Below are 16,601 nucleotides of genomic sequence, written 5' to 3'. Positions count from 1 at the left end.
TCTACAATTCCGATCACCCAGCGGCATAGTGGCGGAGCACCTTGAACTGACCGTGTGTGTTTATGCTCTGCTGGCTGGCTGGCTGGCAGCACCGTTGTCGGGCTCAGGTCGGGCTGCTGAGCCAAGCTGAAACTCAGTCAGGGGGGGTCAGTCGGCCTCCCCTGCAGACGAGTGTGTGTGCACGCTCTCCCCCCCCCCCCACCATCTATCCATCAGGATTCGCTTACACCTGCTGCTCGTTTGCGTAGGACACGCAGCCTCAGATCACCTCCGAGTGTTAGCGTAGCCTCGCGTGACCTCTCCCAGACAGGCTCTCACAGCTCGAGTGTTTAATCATTGACGTGATCTCCCACTTCCCGGGGACCTTAAGATGGCGTGACATACAGGATATTATTCCTGTGCTGACACATTATGGTGCCTCACTGAGATTGACAATACAGATAGAACTGCAGAACTCTCTACATTTAGTAAATACAGAGACATGCTATCACAGCTGATCTTCACAGCTCACTTACCCTATATTACCCTACCAATCATAACTGTTTGACACCCAAAAGTAAACCTTTGGGTGTTACTGCAAAGTTAAGACTCACTTGCATCTCAAAAAATGTGAACACACTTCGGCCTAAGGCTGCCAGAGTATTCTTCTGCTTCCACACGTCCACTGCTATTCCAAAACCTCCAAAGGTTCCCCCTCCGTTTGCATAATTTGTAGGCCTATTTCACCATTTGGCGAGGAGAAAGAATGCAGCAGTGTACGTTGGACATCTTGGAAACTTGGACAGTGTCGTCATGTTACGTTGGGCAATTTGTGAAAGGATCGAGACACCTTGCATCATCTGTGCTCACACAGCGTACGACCTCAATTTAATTTCAACTGCTGTTACAGTCTACCGTACATGGCTATGAACAAAAGCACACCAAGAAAACCAACGAGTCTGAGAGCATAATTGTGGACATAAGAGCAAATTTCACTGACGCTCACCTGCATCTGCTGCCAGAGACACATACAAGAGCTCAGCAAACACCAGCCTCATAACATAACCTCTCAGGAGGTCCTCACTACTGCAGTCAGGATATTGGTTTGTAACCACCCCCGACCCCCTCGCTCCTTGATGCAGTGCAATATGCAATTTTGTTTTCCTTCACACATCTGTGAATCACTCGCTCAGGCTGCCTCATCCTCTCGATGAGACACACGCACAAGAGAGCTTCATTAGCTAAGCTCTGCAGAGTGCCCCTCACAGTGTGGGCCCTGTGTGTGCGCGAACAAATAAAACCGACGCTATTTCCTCTCCTCCTTTTGAATGGCCTCTTAACAAGGGCTTCTCCAGGAAGAGGAGCACGTCTCCTTTTGTCCCCATGCCTCCTTGATGAAACTAATTGAGTATTCAGAGGGCGGCTCCTGGCTCCTCGCCCCTTACGATTGCCAGGCTGCAAGAGAGACAGGCTGAGTTCAAAATCCCTTTCCTTAAACACTGACTCAGGGTGCAATAGGGGGCCCCTTACGCAGAATGATGCAACTGTCCTAGTTTCACACTGAAACACGCAAACTGATCGACCTCACTTCCTGACAGAGAAGCATATCATTGCATCTTCGTCTGCACTGAGGTGGAACGGGCAGCAATAGATGTGTCCTCCTGCAGTGGTCTGAAGGTCCATTCTTTCTCCCTTTTATATTGAGGGTAGAAAAACTGCAGTGGTAATATTGGCTAGCAAGTTGATTCCTGTGCCTGCAGGGTAAAATTGCACTGATAAAGATGGAGGCATCCTCGCCCTGGTTATAGTTGTGGGAGTGCTGTTATTCCCCTGGAAGGAGCTTTTCTGAGGTGCCAATCTGATTTGCTGTACAAAACGGTCTTTACCTGCAGGCTCATTTATGGCATGAAATTGCTTTCCTTGAGATCTTTTTTAAAGAAAAGATATTGCTGGACTCCTCTGATCTCCTTTCCATACTCTGATATTGGAGGCACTTCTACATCAAACATAATGCGTCCACTGGCGCTTGTGAAACATGAAAAAAGATGTGCAGACACAATACAACTGCAAATACAAATTCACACACACACACACACACACACACACACACACACACTCTCTCTCTCTCTCTCTCTCTTTCACACACACACACACACACACACACACACTCACTCTCTCCCTCACACACACACACACACACACAGACACACACACACACACACGCACACACACACACACACACACACACACACACATACACATCTAAGCCCCACGGGTTTGGTTTTGTAAACTCAGGGCTGGTCTGCCCACTCTGGTCAGAAATGCACTGCTACATTCTTGTGTAGCCCTTTTTGTCGAGATTGCCGCCACGACAAGGCCTATACCTGAGTTCTGTATTTTAAGATCAGTGGAGTGGAGTGGAGATCACAAAACATTAAGTATAGTTTGAAGCAATTTATTTTCACTATACCAGTGTAACTGCAGATATGTTTTTTTCACTGTTAGAACATAGACTAATGCGTATTTGTACAGAGATAATCAATGTGCATTTCAGTAGAGCTGTCCACACATGAATAATTGGTACCAACTGAAAATATAAAACATATCTCCTTTCCAGACAACTACTAGCAATAGCAATACTGATACTAGTACATGCTAACCAAACAAAACCATCTTTACAGGAATCCTTTCAATTAAAATAGACTCTATCAAGGATCCTATTTAACTTAGTTTTCTCTCCTTTACAATTCGTTACACCTTCACAAATGGCACATGCACATATGCATATAAAACATTACAACAGCCGGCATATAAAACAAATAAAAAAGATAAACATAACCCCCGTTGCAGGCCTGATACTGTTTCTTGTCCACTCAATGAGTAGGCTTTTACTCACGAACACCTCGGCCGTTGGCGTGCACTCCACGACGTCGGTGTGTCGTTCAACTTCGAATCCCTCGTAGCTGAATGGAGCTGCTAACGTTCCGGTAGCTAGCAGCGCTATTCAGTGGCGTGGCTCCCACGTTGGCAAACTCAAAGGAACCACGAGTGCCCTGGTGACTCGTGGCGCTATTTGAGCAGCAAGACGTCCGTCTAAACTACTTTTAGTAATCAAAACACAAGCTCTAACAGCTAACGTCTGGGTAAGCTGTAGGTTTAATATTCTACCTAGCCAGCTAGCTCACTGACATTGCTGGCGGTAATACAGGACAAAAATATAAATAACGTTTCCGTCCTTAACGTGGTCTAAACAAAACACCTATTTGGCTATTCAATATCGAAGTACTTCTGTTGAACCCGACTCACTCCTAACATATTACTGACTTATTCTGAAATGTCTAAACGTGACTAAGGGGCTGGAGCAACAAGTTCAGCCTCCTCATTTTTCTCCTCCGTCGTTCTAACGAGGGCTATCACAGCTCACCCTCTCCTTTTCTGAAACCCCTCCCCTAAACCAATGGGAATCTGCCATGACTGAGTGATAGATCCTTTCACCAATTGAATACTGTTTCACCTAACTAACAGGTTAGATTGAATCGGCTACCTTCCTAACCATCAACTATTTTAAATAATGACTGAAATATCCTATGAAATAAACATGTTTGATTTACTTCTCTAAACTGCATCTGTTCCCTCTTATTTACCTCCTGTGTAATTAAGCACTGTTTTTTGTTATTACTTTTATCTGTGCAAATTAGTTAATTATCTGTCTGTGTATTTACCCATTGAATATATAAATAAGGTAAGTGGTATAGCCTTCAAAGGATATACCAGGGCTTCACTCTCCCCTTCCTAAACGTCTGAATGTCCTCATCAGACTACATTTTTAGGTTTAGCTATCTGTAAAGATAACAAGACTACTCCCTCATACCCAGAAAAGTGATACCATAAGTCACCCTTCTAAACTTGGCAAACAGACTTTTAAGACTACTGCTTTAGTTCTAAGTCTATACATCCCGACCCTGGTGCAGTGGGATTTAGGTGAATAGTGAAACTCTGCAAACCGGCTCCGTCATCTTCCTGAGTGATGTGAATTCGCAATCCTCTATGGACCACCACCACTGGCCTGTCAGTGGGCTGGCCAGGTAAGTCGTAGCTTAAACGAACCACTGGTTTAACCTGTCGTTTGCTGACCAGGCCGTCTGACTGCGCCTCATCACTATTGTCAGGGCCAGCTGACGATTGCACCTCACTGTCAAGTGTGTCTCCCTCTAAGTGTTCCTCTGGCAATAATGCAGGGTCCATCTCATGGTCCAAAGCAGAGACGGTTTCTTGCACTGACTCAGTGCTCCCTTCTAATTCTGGCATCTCTTCCTCATTACCTGACAATGCATCAGCAGTACTCTCTGCATTCTGCACCCTCTGCTCTTGGGCCACATATCCCTCATTCCTGGCCCTGGTCCGCTGTGGACTAATGTTCGGCACTGGGGCTGGATAATGCAGAGGTTCCTCATCTTCTGACTCAGATGTTTCCTGATATACGTCCCTCACGTCTCTTTTTCCCCCACCAGACTCTCTTTTCCTTGCTCTCTCCATTCTGGTTTGTGGTCGACGAGGGGAATGAACCTCCTCAACCATCTCTGGCAACCTGATCAGCTGGCCAACTGGAAGGAGGTGGTTGCGGTGCAGTGTCTTCACTCCTCCCACACCGTTCTCTGGTCTCACCCGATACACAGGGAGGTGAGGTAACTGTTCTACGACTGTGTAGGGCAGGGAATTCCATTTGTCCTTTAACTTTTGCTTTCCAGTTCCTCCCAAAGCCCGGATCAGCACCCTGTCTCCCACCTCCAGGTGTTGAATACGGATTCGGGAGTCATATGCCCTCTTATTCTTCTGATGGTTTTTGTTTGCAGCTTCAACTGCTAACTGATAAGAACGCCGCAAATCCCTCCGCAAGTTCTCCACATACTGATGGTGGGCACACTCCCCTTGCTGGTCCCTTGAGATGCCAAAACAGAGGTCCACCGGCAAACGAGCCTCTCTTCCGAACATGAGATAATAGGGAGAAAATCCTGTTGCGTCATGGCGGGTGCAATTGTAGGCATGCACCATCACGGAAACGTGTTGGCTCCACCTCTGTTTTTGTGCAGGATCAAGGGTGCCCAACATGGACAGGAGTGTGCGATTGAATCGCTCCGGCTGCGGATCACCCTGCGGATGGTAGGGCGTAGTTCTTGATTTTCTGATTCCCAACATATTCAGCAGTTCTTTCATCAGCCGACCCTCAAAATCCCGCCCCTGATCAGAGTGGATGCGAGATGGCAACCCATAATGCACAAAGAACCTTTCGACTAACACCTTTGCCACCGTGGGTGCCCGCTGATCTTTCGTAGTGTATGCCTGAGCATAGCGGGTATAGTGATCCGTCACCACTAGTACATTAGCCACACCTCGGGAATCTGGTTCGATGGACAGGAAATCGATACAGACCAAATCCAGTGGACCCCGACTGGTTAGCTGATTAAGAGGGGCTGATTTGCGAGGTACTGTCTTACGAGTCACACATCTTCCACAAGTCTGAACATACTGTGAAATGTCCACGGCCATTTTCGGCCAGTAGAACCGATCCCTAGCCAGAGCAAGTGTCCGTTCTGTACCCAGATGGCCACAGTCATCATGAAGAGCCTCCATGACCATAGGTCGGAATTGTCTGGGGAGCACTAACTGGAAACCCTCTTTTCCAACTGCTGTCTTGGTCCTCCGGTAGAGAAGCTGATTCATCAGTACCAGTTTACTCCCCTCACGTTGTAGCTGTACAATCTCCGGACTCTCACTCTGCCTGGTGACAGTAGGCCATCGGCCGGCTCTCAGAGCACGTTTAATGACCCCTATCGCTGCATCTGAGTCTTGAGCACGCCTAAGGTCTTCGTCATTCAGGCACTCCAATGCATGACTTTCCAACCTTAGCGGATATAGATATATCTCAGGAATGGCTTGGGGGGGTACACCTAGCTGTTCTGCATAACTAATTGTCCTGTCTGGATATTCAAAAACACTACTTTTCTTGCAGACTGCTTTAACTCCGGCAGGTGGGATCCATCCCTCCCCCTCAGAGACATTTCGCGAGAGGGAGTCAGCGTCAATATTCTCCCGCCCGGGTCTGTATTGAATGCCAAAATCATAGGTGGAGAGAGCAGCCAACCACCGATGACCAGTGGCATTCAACCTGGCTGATGTGAGCACATACGTGAGGGGATTGTTGTCGGTTCTCACAGTAAAACGAGTCCCATATAAGTAATCATGGAATTTGTCAACTATGGCCCATTTCAGGGCAAGAAATTCCAATTGATGGACTGGGTAATTGCGTTCTGCATTGCTCAATTTGCGACTGGCAAATGCCACGGGACGCAAGCCCTCAGGGTATTGTTGATTAAGCACTGCTCCTAATCCCTCAAAACTTGCATCAACATGCAAGATATAAGGCTTTGATGGGTCCCCAAAAGCCAGGACAGGAGCATGTGTCAGACGGTGTATAATCTGTGTAAAGGCTACAGAGCACTCTGGGGTCCATCTTTCTGAGAATGGCTCGGATTTCCGGAAATAGTTGGTCTTTCCCTTGTTGGGATTTTTTCCCTTTTGGGCTGGCAAGTAACCCCGGGTGAGGTCAGTCAGTGGACGGACAATGGCAGAATAGCTCTCTATGAAACGCCGATAGTATCCACAAAATCCCAAAAAAGACTGGAGAGACTTAAGGTCAGTAGGCTGCTTCCATTCAGCCACGGCTCTAAGCTTTTCTGGGTCAGTGGCTATGCCAGCTTCAGACACAATGTGGCCAACATACTTCACCTGAGGTTGGCAGAACTGGCATTTGTCCAAAGAGAGTTTCAAACCATATTCCTCAAGGCGATCTAGAACCTTAAACAAACGTTCTTCGTGTTCTTCCAAGGTACGACTGAAAATTATTATGTCATCAAGGTATACTAGGCACTGCAACAAATTCATGTCTCCTACCGCTTTCTCCATTAATCTTTGAAATGTGGCAGGAGCCCCAGTAATACCTTGTGGCATACGTTCAAATTGGAAAAACCCCAACGGACATATAAAGGCAGTTTTCTCCTGGTCCACATCTGCCATCTTGATTTGATAGTAGCCACTTCGTAAATCTATCACTGTAAACCACCGGCTCCCACTCAAAGAGTCCAGTGCGTCATCTATCCTTGGTACAGTGTATTGATCTGGAATGGTCCTCGCATTTAAGGTGCGGTAGTCAATACACATTCGGATTTTCCCGTTCTTCTTCCGAGCCACGACTATAGGAGAAGCATATGGGCTGCGGGATTCTTTTATGATCCCTGCAGCCAGTAGGTCCTGCAGGTGGCGTCGTAGATCATCTAGGTCCCCGGGTGGCAAGCGTCGAGAACGTTCTCGAAACGGCCGTGTGTCATTCATCCGGATGTGGTGTTCGACTCCCTTTGCGAGGCCCACATCCCATTCCTCCAACGAGAACACTGCAGTTCGCTGAGACAGTTGTCTCGCCAGTCTGTTTCGCCAGGCCTCAGATATTGGTGAATCCCCAAAGTCAAACAGATTGGGATCAATCGGGCTGGACTGTTGACTGTCCCTCTGAATCTCAGTAACAATATCTGCTTTATGAATCCGTGCCACAACAGCACCCTTTGGTATGGCCTTCACTTTCAAAGACTCATTCCGTAACAAAACTGGTATGTCCCCGTTGGTCAAATCAACAGGAAGTAACACACATGGGGACAAAGCTACTCCAGCCGGCAGTCGGGCAGGAGCATCTACCACCAACACCCCAGGGCTGTATGACTCCTTCACTGTAGCTCTGCATATGGCTTGACGTGCCCCCCCAGGCGGAATAGTGAGGGGCCCCGGACCAATCCACTTAACAAGACCCACTTCATCTTCCACCCAGTCAGGGCGTATAACTTTACCCACTGACTCAGAGGATCTTGCTTGCACTCGCAATGTGTGGGCTCTTCTCTCATTATCTTGCTCAGGGGTGTGGTCAGTGGGGGATACCCAATGGAAACCTCTAGCGTTGGTTCCTATAATGACAGGTGTTTGATCAGGTCCACATGGATCTGGGCACACTAATGCCAGTACTATCCTAGATTCAGCCTTTTCACCCTCATCCAGAAATGACACCCCCATCGCAATGTATCCTTTATACGGGTATGAAGACTGACTCAGACCCCAAAGTGATAAGCTAGATATTGGGTGTATGGGTAGGTGTGACAGGTGCTTGCTGTACCAACTCTCAAAGACGAGTGTGACTGTTGAGCCACTGTCCATCAAAGCTGAACAGGGCTGCCCTTCAATAATAACCTCACTAAAGGATGGCCTACCAACTAAACCTTCAGGAATACTGGATTGCCACACGGACTGTGCATCACTCTTCTTAACAACACAGTTCACCTCCCCACTTTTGGAGTCTCTGTTTCCACTTTGTAGTTTCTTCAGTGAACGGATCAATTTAGTTTTAACCCTTTCTGAATTTTCAGGGGCTGAGCAGCGGGTAGCTACATGCCCATCTTCCCCACAACGGTAGCAGAAAAAATCATCATTATTTACTTGCCCAGACTCAGTTCTCATGCGACTGACCTGATTAGGGTTGGCCCGATTCACTCCCTCATCTCTGTTTCTCCTTTCTCTCTCACCTAGTGGTCGAGTGGCTCGTTGATTTGCCATCATCACTTGCAGTTGGGTCTTCAACTCGGATACTTGTGTCTGCAGACTTTCAGTGCAGTTTGATTGAGCCTGACTTAATGCAGGGGCCTCAGATTGTGATGAGGAAGTCTTTTTCTGTTGAGCAGCCAGTACTGACACACAAGCTCTAAGTTCCTTTAGCTCTGATTTGAGAGAGTCCATTTCATTGATGGCTAGCTCATCGTCTGCTGTACGCACTTGTTTCACAGTTGTCTTGATAGCAGTTGATTTTTGTCGTACTGACTGTTGTTGCTCCTCCTCGCGTATCTCATTCAAGAGCTGTAGGAATGAAGGCGGGTTTTCTTTCTTTTCTCGCAGCTGCAGCTGCAAAAGCATGAGATCTGAGTGAACTGCCCCTCGCAAAAGCTGTTCTACACGGACACGGTCTCGTTGGCGTGCTAATATCCCACCCCGGCGGACCACTTTGTTAAGGTGTCGCTCTATTCGTCTCAAAAAATCAGAGAGCCTTTCCCCAGTATTCTGCCGTAGTGCTCTAAAAGCAAAATACAGCTCTTCCCCTGACTCTGGACAGCCGAATGCTTTCTCCACTGCATCAAGATAGTCATGAGGGGAAGCATCTGGGTCATTTGACCTTACAGCCTGAGCGATCTCAAAGGCAGGCCCCTTTAAGCTTTCTATTATTCGCTTCCGTTTTTCTTTGGTGGAGCAATCACATTCATCCACCATAAGTAAGGCATGCTCCAACCAAGTGTCAAAACTTTCTTCCCCAGCAGGGGTGGGAACAATGCCAGAATAGGCTCGCAAACGTTTAAAGGCATTTCCATCCTGTGATGGTTTCATTGACTTCTGGAAAAACTCCCCCATGGCTCTTATGAGAGACTCTGTTGAATCAGGCGCTGTGGGACTGGTAGGTGGCGGAGGATTATCTTCTATCCCATGTATAGGCCAAGGTTCTCCTCCCTTGATTGGGATCACGTCCCGAGGAATGGACCGCAGGTTCACCTTCTCCTTGCAAAGGCAGTAGACAACAAAACTCCCATTGCCTGGCTCAAACAGTTTCATCCTCACCTTTACTCGTCCCAACACCTTTATTGTCTCAAGGGTTTTCTCAATGTCTTCCACTTCAGCCTCTTCGGGGATATTGGTAACCTCAATAACATGTTCAGGGTCCAACCCCTCACCTTTACACCAGTTACGGAGAATAGACATTTTGAAAACTACTTTTGTATGGTTTGCTAGTTTGAGTTACTATTTTTTTTCTATATGCTACACTCCACTCACTCTTAAAGTTTAGCCTATATTAAGTAACTAACTCGCCCAAGGCTTTGATTTAATAAAACGCTTGAAAGATATTAAATTCTGATTATGTTAGCAAAGTATCTACAGTACACTTCCTAAAAGAATCCCAGCGGTGCCTCCATTTATGTAGCCCTTTTTGTCGAGATTGCCGCCACGACAAGGCCTATACCTGAGTTCTGTATTTTAAGATCAGTGGAGTGGAGTGGAGATCACAAAACATTAAGTATAGTTTGAAGCAATTTATTTTCACTATACCAGTGTAACTGCAGATATGTTTTTTTCACTGTTAGAACATAGACTAATGCGTATTTGTACAGAGATAATCAATGTGCATTTCAGTAGAGCTGTCCACACATGAATAATTGGTACCAACTGAAAATATAAAACATATCTCCTTTCCAGACAACTACTAGCAATAGCAATACTGATACTAGTACATGCTAACCAAACAAAACCATCTTTACAGGAATCCTTTCAATTAAAATAGACTCTATCAAGGATCCTATTTAACTTAGTTTTCTCTCCTTTACAATTCGTTACACCTTCACAAATGGCACATGCACATATGCATATAAAACATTACAACAGCCGGCATATAAAACAAATAAAAAAGATAAACATAACCCCCGTTGCAGGCCTGATACTGTTTCTTGTCCACTCAATGAGTAGGCTTTTACTCACGAACACCTCGGCCGTTGGCGTGCACTCCACGACGTCGGTGTGTCGTTCAACTTCGAATCCCTCGTAGCTGAATGGAGCTGCTAACGTTCCGGTAGCTAGCAGCGCTATTCAGTGGCGTGGCTCCCACGTTGGCAAACTCAAAGGAACCACGAGTGCCCTGGTGACTCGTGGCGCTATTTGAGCAGCAAGACGTCCGTCTAAACTACTTTTAGTAATCAAAACACAAGCTCTAACAGCTAACGTCTGGGTAAGCTGTAGGTTTAATATTCTACCTAGCCAGCTAGCTCACTGACATTGCTGGCGGTAATACAGGACAAAAATATAAATAACGTTTCCGTCCTTAACGTGGTCTAAACAAAACACCTATTTGGCTATTCAATATCGAAGTACTTCTGTTGAACCCGACTCACTCCTAACATATTACTGACTTATTCTGAAATGTCTAAACGTGACTAAGGGGCTGGAGCAACAAGTTCAGCCTCCTCATTTTTCTCCTCCGTCGTTCTAACGAGGGCTATCACAGCTCACCCTCTCCTTTTCTGAAACCCCTCCCCTAAACCAATGGGAATCTGCCATGACTGAGTGATAGATCCTTTCACCAATTGAATACTGTTTCACCTAACTAACAGGTTAGATTGAATCGGCTACCTTCCTAACCATCAACTATTTTAAATAATGACTGAAATATCCTATGAAATAAACATGTTTGATTTACTTCTCTAAACTGCATCTGTTCCCTCTTATTTACCTCCTGTGTAATTAAGCACTGTTTTTTGTTATTACTTTTATCTGTGCAAATTAGTTAATTATCTGTCTGTGTATTTACCCATTGAATATATAAATAAGGTAAGTGGTATAGCCTTCAAAGGATATACCAGGGCTTCACTTGCAACAAAGAGCCCCCCACTCTCCAGCAGAGCAATGGCCAGCAGGAAGGAATTCTCTGTTTTGAATTTCAGCGTCTCCTCCAGAGGCTGTCCAGAGTCTTCTATGCACTGGGCACAATGCAGCCTGTAAGGTCAGTCCCGGTCACTCTGTGTGAGTGTCAGTGCACCTTCATTTCAAATGAATAAAAAGATTAAATAAAGTAGAGAAGTGAACCATATCTCTCTCAAAAATTCTCATCTCTCTGCACGGACTAGGTGTTGTTGTTTGTTTTCCCCCAATATGTTTTTGTCATTTTGTTTTTGTCTACTGAACTGCGCAGAATATGTTGCTTTTTTATTCAGAAGTGAAAGATGATGCTGGTGACAGAGCGAAGTCCTTTTTTGCGAGGCTCCTGCCGTGAAGGCACCCTGCCCCTCTCAAAGCTTCCATCTGTTTTACTTCAGTGGCCAGTGCCAAGAAAACCCGCCCGCTCTTTTTCATCTCAGCCATCTCTCGGTGGGGTGACGCACAACTCCGCCGAGCATCAGAAGCTGGGTGTTTTAGTGCAGCTGGGTGTTGCTGGATGCACAAACGTTATAGTGTGTGTGTGTGTGTGTGTGTGTGTGTGTGTGTGTGTGTGTGTGTGCATGTGCAGTATGTGTGTTTGTGCGGTAGTTTTTTTGTCACCACTGTACCCCACTGCAGCAGTACCATGAGAGCTGAACTCGTGCTTTTGAACACAGTAGTGATGAGTTTTGCTTCTGCCTGACTGCTCAAGGGGGGCATATAATCCTCTCTTCACGCTGCTTGTGTTGTAAAACAGCATTTCCACAGAGCTCCCACTTAAAGTTGCTGTTACTGAAACCACTTAATCTAAAACAAGACCCATGTATCTTCTTTAGATCATGAACCAGTAAGTTTGGCTATGCATTTACAGGGCATGCTAAATGTGCTAAATGACCTTGGTGATTTAATACATCGTTTTGGCTGTATGATTGATACTGTAGATGATGGACTGTACAGAAAGACCACAATACAGTATTTGATTTCCGCTATTTGAACCATGTGTGAAATCTACACCAAACAACTTTGAGGGACAATTCAAGATACCAGAATGTGATACTAATCTGATTACTTCAGAAGATCAGCAAAATATGTAGAATGGGATAGTCTGTTCCACTCCACCAACAATATTCATATCTGATGAAAAAGATGAATGGCATGAATTGAATATAAATATCATTATAATGGGTGCAAATCAAAGCGCCCTGGGAAACAGATCATCAACACATGCTGAAGTCTTCAACTGCAACACAAAAACTGCATTATCATTCAATACAGCCATGATGGCTTTGTTATGAAATCATCAAACCATGATGTTATACATCTTCATTTAAAAAATTTACAAATGGCACATTTTGAATGCAAATGCAGTTTTGGATACATTCCACCTGAATTGTGATGAAAGAAAACTTGACACTACAGTATATCATTGTAAATCGGCTTATAAATGCTCCATTTTTATACTGGGCATCTAACTCTAGTGCTGAAGACAGATAGACCCATCCTGTGGGGATAACAAGTATATCTTCTTGTTCCGCTTTACAGGTTTAAGGTGGACAGCCGGCTCAGCGTATTAAGAGGGGCCCGTTCCCAGAGTGCTAGGGGCTGATAGAGACCGCTCTCCCCCAGAGCGAGGCCACTCTGACAGGCAGTGCTGCCGAGGTGCTGTCCACTTGCCGGGTGGGCTGTCAGGAGGCCATAGTACAGCAGGGGATGATGGATGGTCTGAGGCACCCCGCCATTGCACTCCTAACACCTAAGCAGTGGGGTGAGCAGTGGTGGCATGATGCCTCAGTACACACAGGAACACACACACACACACACACACACACACACACACACACACACACACACACACACACACACACACACACACACACACACGTGCGCACACACACAGACACACACAGACACACAGACACACAGACACACAGACACACACACACACACACACACACACACACACACACACACACAAATTACAAATCCTGACAAAAAATGGTCTGGCAAGGAACCAAGGCTCCCCTGAGGATCCCTGGTTAGGCAGCTTGTGCCCAGTGAAGCTAAGACACCTCGGGGAGCCAAAAACTAGATTTCTTCTGGTGAGACACAGATTCAGAGTAGCCAGAAGAGACAGCAGGGAACTGCAGAGAGCATGGTGCAGCAGGCTAGCAAAGCTGCCATCAGAGCTTGATCTTTTTCATAATTAATGCAGTCTCACTGTTCTCTGCTCTGCTTTAGATAAGAGGATGTTCCACTTCCAAATATCAAAATAAGCCCGGAAACCAAAAAAACAACAAACAAAAAAACAAATAAAAACAAAAACACTTAAAATGCACCAGGGCAGTGGAGTAATGCTAATCCAAATAAAACAGACCCAGCATGGACATGAATGAAAATCGATCAGAACACTGCAACACTCACACTCAGATCTGTGGACACTGATATTCTCTGCTGGGTCCCCGTGCGCTAATTAAAAGCTGATAAAGAGTTCATTACAAGCCTGCTTCAATCATACAGTAAGCTGGGAATGGGCTAATTTTGCCTCCCATCCTCTGGGCAAAATCAATCAGCTCTGCAGAGCTGCTTTTGTTCCACATTGTTATAGCTCTCTCATCCTCCAATTGTCTGGGCAGAGCCGAGATGTCCTCCGTGCACTTTTCAGGACACTTTCACCAGCAACATATTAAATGTCCTTAGGATCAACATCATCCCCCTTCTCATTTTGAGGGACTTGCCCTATTTGTTTGAAGGGCTCTAGCAATCCCTTGCAAGAGGATCTCACATTAACAGCAGCACCACAGGAAGAATGCTGATCATTATCCGTGGGTTGCCACTGGAACATATTTTACAATTGTGCAGATGGTGTCTTTTTTAATGACCAGGAGAAGCAAGCGGGGTGTTGGCGATTTTTCCTCTCCTCAGCAACTCTCAGCAGCAGCAACACATGGACTCAGCATCCTGCATTTGCGTGGGGGCTCTGTCTCTGACGCGTAGAGTGAGAGAGAGAGAGAAAGAGAGAGAGAGAGAGAGAGAGAGAGAGAGAGCGAGAGAGAGAGAGAGAGAGAGGGAGGGAGGGAGGGGGGTCTCCAGAGGTTTTCCTTTCTGAGTTTATTTACAGCAGGATCAATGAAGCTACTCCAGGATTAAGTTTCGCTGCCCAAGGACCAGGGTCACTAACGTGTTTTCCGTGGCTCATTTGTCTCGTCTTGGCCTCGGGCTTCCCTTGAACACCAGTGCACAACCATCGTGAAGTGGTGGTTAAGTGGTTGCAGTCATTTATTATTACAATCTGTTTTATAGCCAAGTATACTGTGTCTCTGTGTGTCAGTCCAGCATCACTCACGCTTCAGAAATATTAATATAAAAGAGATTTAATTGAGAACATACAGTAACATGTGTTCATTTTACACATCTCAGATGCATTTCTAATGTTGAGATTTAAAAAGCCATAATCTGGATTTGAACATCTTTCTTATCTCCTCACATCTTATCTAATCACACAATATCTGATCTGAGTCACTGAAGTAGAAGGAAGGGGGATAGCTTCAGTCCTGTAAATGTTTCCTTTTAAAGTCTCTCATTCATTATAAATGTGCAACTTCATTCATGTTAAATTCATAGACTGCACTCAATCAGATGTTTCCTTCGCTAAGATCCTGTCGGCAGACACCTCATCCTATCCACCGCGGTCCCTGCAGAACTTTCTTCAGCCTTTATAATACCCTACCTGTCTGACAGCAGAGCAGCGCAGACACCGTGAACACAATGGACTAACAAATAATCTCACAGCTGCCTGACCCAAAGCCCCTGGAGGATTATTTGGCTGTCGGAGCAACCTCGGAGCAGTGACAACAACCAAGAGCATCCAGAGTGGTGTTTATGTCACCACTGATCTCCAATATGCGTGTGTGTGTGTGTGTGTGTGTGTGTGTGTGTGTGTGTGTGTGTGTGTGTGTGTGTGTGCGGTGGGGATATGCGGATGTAGCCAGTAATCACACACGCAAATTTCGTTATCCACTCAAATGGTATTACAACACATGCTCAAGTGGGCTCTTGAAAAGATACGAGGCTCTGGTGCACTGTGAGTCATATCAGTATTGAACACCTACAATACCTTGGGCTCTTTTGTCTCTCACTCGCTTTATCTCTCTCTCTCTCTCTGTGTATCTCTCTGTATCTCTCTCTCTCTCTCTCTCAGACACACACACACTCACTCTCTCTTTCACACACACACACACAGACACACAGATACACACTCACACTCAGCTCACCTGTTCGGCTGCCTCCGGGTCCAGGTGAGAGTCGAGGAGTGGCATGGTGAACTGAATCTTGCGCGGGCTCCCGGTCTCCATTTTCACAAGAGGAATGGATGGAAGTGTGGAGAGAATGAAAGAAAGAAAGAGAGAGAGAGGGGGTAGCAGAGGACAGATAAACAAGTGGGGATGGTGTGTGAGAGTGAGAGAGGGGAGGGAGAGGAGGCTTTCTGGAGGTGATGAAGAGAGTAGGGGTTGTTGCCAGGATTCAAGCAGCTGCAGTGAGCGTAGTCTGTGTTCTGTGTTCTGAGTTCTATATTCCGTAGTCTGTGTTCTTGTATTCTGAGTTCTATATTCCGTAGTCTGTGTTCTGTATTCTGTTATCTTGTGTTCTGTGCTCTTCCCTTTCTCTCCTCCCAGGTCTCCCCTAATTCCAAGCTGTCTGTCACAATCCCGTGTCCTCTTTCTCCCGGTGGATCCCTGCGTGGCCTCCCGTGGTTCAATGAAGTCTCCCGGCTCCTCGCTCCTCTCTCTCTCTCTCTGTGTTAGACTCCTCTCCTCTTCTCTCAGCTCAGCGCAGTGCCAAGGACATCCAGCTACTGATCACCTCTCTCGCTCCCCCCCCCCCCTCTCTCTCTCTCTCTCCCTCTCTCTCTACCTCCCCTCTCTCTCTTTCGCTGCCCCCCTTCCCTCTTTTTCTCATCCTCTCATTCGGCGGCTCTGCCTCCCCCTCTGGCTTAGCTCCTCCTTCTCATCCTGTCTCTGCCGTGCTATTGGCTGGTGGGCATCATGAGTATCACTTAATGCAGATTGTGGTTCAGAATC

General features: G+C 46.2%; 1 protein-coding gene across 1 annotated transcript in view; it reads right to left on the bottom strand.

Moving 5' to 3' along the window:
• The window catches only part of LOC134092751 (protein phosphatase 1 regulatory subunit 1A-like), a 27,265-nt gene extending 10,873 nt beyond the window's left edge, over positions 1-16,392 (bottom strand). The window contains exon 1 of the mRNA XM_062545805.1: positions 15,795-16,392. Coding sequence (XP_062401789.1) covers positions 15,795-15,875 — 81 coding nt within the window. The 5' untranslated portion in view covers positions 15,876-16,392. The remainder of the gene's footprint in view (positions 1-15,794) is intronic.
• Between the last annotated feature and the right edge of the window lie 209 nt (positions 16,393-16,601).

Source organism: Sardina pilchardus, chromosome 9, assembly GCF_963854185.1.
Source record: "Sardina pilchardus chromosome 9, fSarPil1.1, whole genome shotgun sequence".
Taxonomy (NCBI): domain Eukaryota; kingdom Metazoa; phylum Chordata; class Actinopteri; order Clupeiformes; family Clupeidae; genus Sardina; species Sardina pilchardus.
Note: the sequence above shows the minus strand (reverse complement) of the source record. Positions and strands in the feature narration are given on the sequence as shown.